We start from the raw sequence: 9,707 nt of genomic DNA, 5'->3' as shown, positions 1-9,707 counted from the left end.
TTTCCGAATGGGTCCGGCTCAAGTTCGTCTGATCAGACCGTCGATTAAATAGGCCGGACCAGGCTAACCCCACCTGGCAACCATATGATCCTTTGCCCCAAGCCTATGCAGTGTTTATTCAGGCCCCGGTTCTGTTTTGGGTGCGGCGACTTATTTTGATTTTCAAGCCAATATTGGACAACATATCAAACAATGTGGGCATACCTGATTTCAGATTTCCGCCCCTTACCATTGCTAAATAAATGTACCGTTTGGGAAGAGCGCAAATCGTGATTCTGCTATGTTTGAACTGCACCACACAGTTCAGCTTCAAATGGTGGCACGGTGCGGAAAGCAAGCTGCATTGCTCAAAATGATTAATCCATCAAACCAGCCAAAATGGCAAGTGTGTATGACAAAGGAAGAGAGAAAAATAACTGTTTAGGCCAATGACGATTCCGCCAAAATGCAATTTAGCAACATCCAAACGCGCCATCAGATAAGGCGGGAGATGAGGTACAAAACAAACACTTAATTTTCAACCCCAATCCTCAGCTCTTTCATGTCTCATTTCAAAAAGATTTCTCTGATACAAATCACATTTCGGATTCAGAAAAGAGCCAAACGCCGATTTACATAATACTACCACACTTGCTGTCTAAGTTTCGCTGATGCTTATAGACTAAAACAACTAAAGGGGAAAAAAAAAAAAACAGAAAGAAAATTACAGATTTACCTCGGGATGTCAGGCGGGCCACACGTTATGTCATCCGATGATCACCTCCATGCGCAAGACACGACCAGAGCTCTATTCATCCACCCGAGATAGAGGACGCCATCCCTCTCCTCAAGCCTGTAGTTCTCGCAGTACTTCTCCAGCAGTGTCTTGATGGTGGCATTGACCCACGAACTCAATGGGTAGGGACTGAACCCGGCCATCGTGAAGCGGGCCCGCCACTTCCCGAGGACCTCATGGCGTTCGACTCGCTCGGCCCCCTCACATGCAATGATGTTGACAATGTCACGGGCTAAGCAATGCTGCTCGACACTGATCCGCTCCTTGTTCTCCCTAGGGAGTGTCACGTCGATGGACTCGAAGATGGCAGTGTAGTAGTTCAAGGTCTCCATGAAGCGGGGGAAGAATGGGGCAGTGTTGGTGTTCGATTCCTGCTCGACCAGGGTGACTACCTTTGGCGACAGGCTTTTGACCAACCGTAGAAGCCGGTCCCGGTGATTCCGTGTGCTCACACTCTCGTCTGGCATGTGATGCAGCTGGAATGCAAAGTTCACAGCCAATGCCTCCCCGGGCTGCACGCAGAGATGGTCCGCTTCAATCTCGCATCCTGACATATCCAAACCATGGAACTCAAATGGCACGTTGCATGACTGGGCTAGCCTAGACAACCGGTTGCCCACAATCTGGAGCCCGCCACCCCGTGCATAGGCAGACATTGAATCGTCGATGCCTGTTATCCGTATATGGGGCGGTCCACCCGGCCGGGCTGCGAGGGCCTGGATGAGGGTGATCCACTGGCTGCCCTGTGCAATCTGGAAGTCGATGATGTGGACACAGTCTTCGTCCTTGACGGCCTCGGCAATTGCGCCATTTGCGGACATGTAGCCAAACTTGAAATACGGGCAAGCTTCATAGAGGATGTGCATGTAGGAGAGAAGCTCGGCGCTCTCGGGCTCCTTGCATCGGAGCGCTTTGTAGATTGAGCTCCCTGACGAGGCCAGCCTCGCGACAAGCCCTTCCAGCATGTAAGCAGCCAGCCTCTGAATTGGCTCACCTGAGACGGAAACCATCTGCCTCAACTCAACAATCAGCCACTGGGCCGTCAGCAGGTCATTGTCAGCAACGGCCTGAGCGCAGGCGATCAGGGCCTGCTTCAAGTCTCCGCGAGGGATCTCCATAACCCGTCTCCACTTCTCAGGTTCTGATGAGAGGTGGCCCTGGAAGGAGCTATCGAAGCTGTCAACGTTATCGGAGTCCGGCCCCAGCATTGCAGTCTCCAACTCCCTCAGTTTGTGCCTAAGATCATCTACATCTTCGGTTATGCATGACCCACTTATCGGGGACCCGTAAGCATTGTCCGGGGAGTGATGTGGGTCTGACGGGTAGGACCCAGAATCGTGATTCGATATGGGGCTCCCGTTCGGGGAGAAACTGAGGGTAGATGGGGAATTGTAAACAGTATAATTGGCGGTTGTGGATGACGACTCTAGGGTGCAAAACTGCCCGTGAGAAGCACGGGCAGGAAAGCTGCCACCTTGGCATCCATCGTCTGACGAGAGGTGTTCTGGAGGCTGGAAATTCTGAGGTATGCAATAGGAATCCACATCTTGAGAGGGCTGCATGTTTTGCTGATAATACAACCTGTGGGTCCCGTCTGAACTCCCAAGCTTCTTAGGAGCTTGCATCGAGGAATAACCCCCCAACTGATTTACACCGGAAACCGGCATGCCAGATTGAAATGAATGGTGGGGATGATCTTCAAAATAGCGGCGGTCCTTCCCAGCAGGGCTGTTCTCGGGTCTTAGCTGAGAAGTCATCAGGGCAGTCTACACCAGATGCAGTTTCTCAATGACGCCTGCGGAGGTAGGAGTATTCGGCATCTTGATTTCAATATGGAAAGTGCTGGATGAGTTCCACAGTCAAAAGGCCTCGATCAAGCTGAAACTTAGTGGCCCACCATTTCAGGGAAACATGCAGTGGTCATCGCTTATCCAATTTCCAAACTTGTAGTGTCGAGAGAAATGGGTAACAAGTTGATACGATCTGCAGCAAATATTGTAGAGGATAAGCAGAATATCGATGTTATACTAGGTAAACCAGAGCAAATAAAAAAAATGCTGTGGGCGTGTTTGGATGCTTGGCTGCCCTAAATTGCAATATGATTCAATTTAGCTACATGCTTGAACTGAGCCCGTAGCTCAACTTGAAATGACCTAAACAGAATATTGGGGGCCAGTCCCTCGCTATGAATGGAGTGGCGCTAGCAATACTTTTGATATTTCCACTTCATTGAATTGAATTATCGCAATTCAATTGAGTATCCAAACAGAGCCTTAAATGGGCTCGACAGTCTTTTGATATGATCATCAGCAGTTTTATGATTATCCAATTGCAATTATGCCAAATTCAGATCCGAAATTCACATACTGCATTTCATCTCACCAGATAAATTAAGTTGCAAGGCAAAATAGAATTATAAACTACAATGTATGTTTGTGTTACGACCTGCTACATTGTGTCAACTTGACCACCATACAAGTGGCATACATGGATGCCAATCCAAAGCATCCAAATCATGGAGCCGACATGGATGGTTCACAGACCAAACCAGACCATCCTGATCATCTAGTTGGAGATTGTTGGCCATCTAAATGATAGTTAGGAAAGAAAGAAAAAAAAGAAGAAGATCAGAGTCCAGACATATCACACCATTCCTCAGGTGTTCTCTTTGGTCTATCCATGTTGGTGTTACAAGAGACAGCCCGTTTGGATGCACCCTCAAAAGGGGCATTTGAGGCCCAAACACCATTTTGAGCCAAGCCCTAGTTCGCATTGCGCAGTTAAATGCTTTTACAAATCCAGGTTGATCCCCCACTCATCAAAATAATCGCTAAAAAACCCACTAGCCGGAAACCAATCAGATTGGTTTTTGGTAAGTGACCGACAAAGTTGTGGGAAACCCCGTTTTGCAGGAAATCTCTTCCTGCGGATTTTTTTTTTTTTTTTTTTGAAAGATGAGAAATTTTATTGGGCTGCAGCCAAAGGAAAAGGAAAACAAAAAAGAAAAAAGGAAGAAAACCTAAGAAAAACCTGTTAAACAAAAACACCTAAGAAAAGCTAGAAAAGCTAAAACTAAACTAAGAATACAACAACACAACCAGCTCCGTAGCTGGGATTAGGCCAACAAAGTCCAGAAACAGAAAATTAGTTAAAGGTCCCAGTTCCTAAAATGAAGAACCCTATTGAAGACTCCCGCTACTGAGATGCTCTTGTTGTAGAAGCATCAGTCATTTCTTTCTCCCTAGACAGCCCAAAGGGCAGCTAACAAGAGCAGTCTCCATTTCTTTCTTCCTAATCTTCCTCCATCCGATGCATGCCAAGAGTAAAGCACACCTTCAATCGATCCAAGCATCATCCAATGCACATTTGCAAGAGCAAGAATACCATTCCAAACTCCCATCGAGAATGGGCAATGCACGAAAGGGTGATCGATCGATTCAGCATCTTGAAAACACAAGAGGCAAGCATTAGGGGGAATCAAACCCCTTCTACACAAGTTGTCGATCGTGAGAACTCAACCCCCTTGCAACGAGCCAAGAGAAGCCACTACTTTCAGAAGTTGCGTCCAAACATGCTCTAATTTGCTTGATTGAGATGGTTTGATCATGTGACAAGAAAACTGGAGACGGCCTCAATAAGGAGGGGAGCTTTCATTAGGATTGAAGGATGAGGATGAGCGAAAGACCTAAACAGACTTTAGTTGAAGTGATGAGAAGAGAGATGAATCCCTGTTCCCTTCAAGGCCTTCCATAGGACTGAATGGCGAGATGGGGTTTTGAAAAAAAAAAAAAAAAAACAACCCAAAAGGCTCAGACAAGGCTACAGTGATGAGGATGGTGATGACAGTGAAAGACTAAAATATTAAGAGCAAAATAATCAGCAGTGTATATCATCATCAGCATTGGTAAACCCTTCCTCGCAAGCATCGCCATTTTGTATTTCCAGCTTGTGAAATACGTGGAAAATTCCATATTAGTAAAACAGCTTCATCTGTGAGAATTTTCACAACAAATAGTCCATGCTATAAGAGGTTTGCTAGCCTCACTGATGGCCCAGATTCAACATACTGCTTGGCCTGTCTGATGAGTGGACCAGAAAGTCACTGTGGGGGCCACCTTATACAGAGCCTAGATGTCCCACAAATGAGCAGGTTGGCATGTCTGCTGCATGTCTGGCTAGTAGCCCTCGTTAAATAATTATACTAGAAAAGTTTCAATCTTTGACGGCATCTCAGACTGCTGAAATAAACTTGCATGTCTATTTCATCAGAAAAAGACTGCAACAATGTTACGAAGGAAGCAGCTATCAGATTGCACGTATGCTACATTTCTCCGAACTTCTACACCAATCACATGTATCTTATCTGCCTACAAATAAAATTGGCTCCGTTGGGGTGGGGAATCCAGTAACATAAGAATGAACCTTTATCTCCATTTTGGTGGGTCCCACACAGCACACTGTCCACATCATATTCGTGTACGTCAAGGAGGGGCTTTTTCCCACTTAAAAGCAAATTTGGGATTTTTTAAGTAAAATGTTCCCGACTGTGATTAAGGGAAGGGCCACCTTTTCATGTGAATCTAACATGGAGGGCCCGTCAAAACCAAGATTAAGGCTTAATTTTGATTTCGTGGGATCCCTACCCAACAGCATTTAATTTTCCTATATATATATATATGAGGAAAAACGGTTACATTGTTTCAGCTTTAACACAGCAAAAGATTAATATGGGTTAAGGTATGAGGGTTGTCTCTGTTCCAAAAAATCTTTTTCCTTGACAATGGCTAAGCATATCCTCTGTGAACCACCATGTCCATCCATTTTAGGATGCCACTGACTGGATGGTTTGGATTATCTGATCACTATGATTTTTTAAAGCCAGCCTATGAAGAGCAAACTGGAACTAATGACCAGTCCAGATAGGTGACATGGATGCCAAGGAGTTCAAATGCAGCTATGTGCATGCGAAGGTTCACATACAGAGTTGATCGTTACTCATTTTATATATATATATATATATATATATATATAATACTTGGAGAGTAAAACAGTAATTTCTTGTCCGGATCAACATCATTCATTTTGTCCTCACCTTGCCAGGGATCCAAACTGTTCATCTTGTTCGCATCCTCAGAGATGGGCCACACCACTATCATCTTCTCCGACAGATGATCTTAACTGCCCATTGGGTAGCTGGAAAATGGAGCAGTTTTGCCAACGGGCCATAGCCGGCAGGAAAGTTCCACCCATCATAGGGTAGGATTTTCTTGTGGGAGGATGTCGGCATGATCCATTTCTCAATGGGGGCCAAAAGATGAACAGTCCAGATCATGGGAAGTGGGGACCATCTGTACGGTTTCTGGCAAAACAAAAACCACTGTTTTACATGGCCAAAAATCAAACATTTCCCCAAAAAAGAAAAAAAAAAGAAAGAAGAAACCAATGCATCCACAAACACTGTCTCATGAAATGAAAAGAAGATCATTTTCCAAGATCACAAAATACCACACAAAAAAAACTCCCTTTCTGAATCAAAACTTCCATAAACGAAAATCACTGACAACTTCTGCAAATCACTCACCGAACAATTTGCAATATTGCATGTTCTGTGACAACAGTAAAAGAGACCAGCCCCAAAAACTCTTAAAATTGAAGGAAAAAAATGCGCTAATCAATCTGGACCGACCAATTGACAGGCCCCAAATTGGCTATTTTGGTCAGCTCTATACACAGCCTTTCCGAATCATCGCTGAAAAAACTTCCGTCGACCATCCACAAACTGACAATAGAAAGCATAGCCCTAAGCTCCTTATCATTGTGATTTTTGGAATATGCCTCCACCAAAAAGAGGCATACTGATCAGACAGTCCAGATCAATCGCCACATCGCGGCATACACGGCCGGTTCCATTTACAGAACAGCATGGCCCACCAAATTGTAAAGAAAATAACATATCAAATCTTAATTTGAGCTTGAATTTCGAAATCAACAAATGCAGACATTTCATAAAATTAAGATGCACCTCAAGTCAAAGATTTTCAGCTAAAGCTACAGAAAATTCACCACCCAACTCCCACACAAACACCATATCTCTAACCAAAAGACTAAAAAATACCCATTCTTCTCAAAGGAATTTCAATTCAATCCAGATGAAAACACCCACACCACCTTCGCCAAATAAAAAACCAACCCATTTGAGATACCATTGAGCTTATCCAGAACAAAAAATCTCATCCCTTGAATCCCAACAAAACCTACTCAAAATCAAAGCAGGTCCATCTAGCAAACATCCCATTTCAGCTCAAAAAAAGAGGCAAAAAATGGAAAATCACAGAGAATCCTGCCTGAGGAACAAAACCCAGATCCAAAAACATCAGATGGTTGGATTTAGATGAGAATATATGGACCTGAAATCAGATGGTTGACATACCTTTGAAGGCTCTCTCTTCAGATTTTTCTCTAGTGAAGCTTCAGAACAAAGATGTTGAGAGAAGTCTCACTCCAACCTACCTTTGGCGAATCTCATCTGGATGTTATAACAAAACCCATTAGTTTAAATGCCCGAGCTTTTGCCCAAAACTACGATACTGCCATTCAAGCTTTCTAAGAAATGTGTAGGGTCCTCGGCCCGAGGCGATTGTACAATGCACTCGGGTTTTAGGACTTGACAAGTGGGGCCCATGGTTCGGTGATCAAGACCACTCTATCACCGTGTCCATGATCCTAGACGCTAATCTTAAAGGATTTCTTTAGTTGAATGTGGACCGTTGCTTTAGCTATGTTCTTAACCGTCCATTTGTAGGTCAGACCTGAAAGGCTGGGACTGTCCCATCAAGGAGATATTTAGGGAATGGTCCATCCTTTGTGGCATGCAAAAGACCAACGGTCTAGATTTCTAAAAATGGACCTCACCTGTCGGACATGATGACCCAAGTATACGGTGCGGAAAGGTCCAATCTCTGGATGTGGTGGGAATGGGCCGGGCAGACCCCATTGGCTTTCGGGTCCTAGCCCAATACTGGTTGAGCTCGGATCTAAATAGAGGCCAGCGGGTCTGAAAGACGCGGTTTGGCTAGTGACGCCGCCAATAGGTAGGTGGCTAGTGGTCGGTGCAATGTGGACCGCACTAGTATATATGTATTTTATCCACACCGTCCATCCATTTTGAAAGATAATTTTAGGGCTGGATCTCAAAATAAGGTAGATCTAAATCTCAGGTGGACCACACCATGAGAAAACAGTAGTGATTGAATGTCCACCGTTAAAAACCTCCTAGGCCCACTACAATGGTTATTTGACATCTAACCCGTTGATTATGTCATACAGACTTGGATGAAGGAAAAATAAATAAATTGTATCAGCTTGATCCAAAACTTTTGTAGCCCCCAAGAAGTTTTTAATGGTGTCCGTTCAATCAATATTGTGCGGTCCACTTGAGATTTAAATCAACCTTATTTTTAAGATCATACCATAAAATTTTAAGATCATACCATAAAATGATCTGGAAGAATGGGTGGACGGCATGGATGAAATGCATACATCACGGTGGGGCCCAAGAACACCGACCACTAGCCATTGGCTAGTGGCAGGGGGAGTAGCCGAGTAGCCAATACCTTTCGGGTCTGAAAACAGCCTGGGCTTAGCGAATTCTAATGAGGGCCACTCGTCCCCTAGATCAGGCCCATTTATGACGTTAATCGGCATGATTGGACCCGAAATCGAAGACCCGATCGTCAAACGTGCAAGTCCTCGGCCTGACCCGATCTAAGCCAGACAGATTCCACAAAGAACAACTCAATTTCGGAATGACTCCACCTCGTTGCTTTTTAGTAGGGGAGTAATTTGATACTCCGGCAGTACATTGCACTTGATATGCAGGCCCTAAAAATCATACATGTGGCATACATTAATAACTCAACCTAAACCGACTGAATTGTGGAACCCACTGTATCTAAGTCACGATTCCAAATCATATTCGTTGAGCGATCCTATCCACTTGTTCGTGCAAATAGGACCGTTGGATATTGTTTCATTTTTAACCGTCCAATAAATGTCCACCAATCCATAGTTATATAATCAAATAAGTGGACTTTTTGTTCATGATACATCTATTGAGACCTCTAATTTAGATTACTTATATGCCATGTGTGCAATATTTAAGTGCCTGGGTATCATCCATACCCCTTTGCCAGAGTATCAAAGTATTTCAGTTTTGAAAGTTCTGGGTAAGCATCAACCATAGGTTGAGGCCAACGTGGCATGGGAATCAACTATCTAATCATAGTCCCATTGCGTAGGGATCACAGCCCAAGATCACACTGATGGGATCTGATTCTACCGTTGAATTTCGACGGCTGGTTTTATTTTTGTGGGCCCATTTGATGGTTAGGATTGGTTGATCCGGGTGATTTATGGTAAATGGACAATCCATGACTTGACCCATGATTTGAACGGTCAAGATTAATGCCACGTCATGGTGGATGGCTGTCTGAGTCATCACCATTTGAAAATGGGGTGGGGAGACTTTGATACGAGAGAAAGACAAGGTGCCCCTTCGTCGGTATGTGGAGGTCAAGGACATCTAACTTACTTGGAATTGCAAGACCCCAGACGTTCGTTGACCACATAATGGTAGACCGTGGCCGTTCATTCCCTGTACGGAAGGTTGCATGGAAAGATACCAATCCAGACCGTCCATATCATGGGCCCAGTTGGGTTTGAAGCATGGCCTGAAATCCCAAGTGATCGGACGAATCATGTCATCCAACCCTTCATGGGTGTTTCCCACTAGGATGCAGTGAAAAAGAAAATATCGTCCTGATACATACGTGGGATCCAGAGAAGGTTTCGACGGTGGCGTTCAATCCTCACTCTTTCTTGTTGTGTGGCCCACTTAAGTATTGTATAAGCTTCATTTTTTGAATTACATTGT

The 9,707-nt window shown here is 44.5% G+C and overlaps 1 protein-coding gene across 1 annotated transcript; it reads right to left on the bottom strand.

Moving 5' to 3' along the window:
• Positions 1 to 510: 510 nt before the first annotated feature.
• Positions 511 to 7,334, bottom strand: LOC131219526 (scarecrow-like protein 21). Its single transcript, XM_058214719.1, has 2 exons — positions 7,206 to 7,334; positions 511 to 2,758 (listed from the first exon to the last, which is right to left on the bottom strand). Exon 2 carries the CDS (start codon positions 2,530 to 2,532, stop codon positions 757 to 759), a length of 1,776 nt encoding a protein of 591 aa, XP_058070702.1. The 5' UTR covers positions 2,533 to 2,758; positions 7,206 to 7,334; the 3' UTR covers positions 511 to 756.
• Between the last annotated feature and the right edge of the window lie 2,373 nt (positions 7,335 to 9,707).

The sequence above is a fragment of the Magnolia sinica genome, chromosome 11 (assembly GCF_029962835.1).
Source record: "Magnolia sinica isolate HGM2019 chromosome 11, MsV1, whole genome shotgun sequence".
NCBI classification, from domain to species: domain Eukaryota; kingdom Viridiplantae; phylum Streptophyta; class Magnoliopsida; order Magnoliales; family Magnoliaceae; genus Magnolia; species Magnolia sinica.
The sequence above is the reverse complement of the archived record's forward strand: the minus strand, read 5'-3'. Positions and strand labels throughout refer to the sequence as shown.

Bases quoted from the DNA above. Each gene is read 5' to 3' on its own strand.
- LOC131219526 (XM_058214719.1), bottom strand. From the start codon at position 2,532: ATGACTTCTCAGCTAAGACCCGAGAACAGCCCTGCTGGGAAGGACCGC.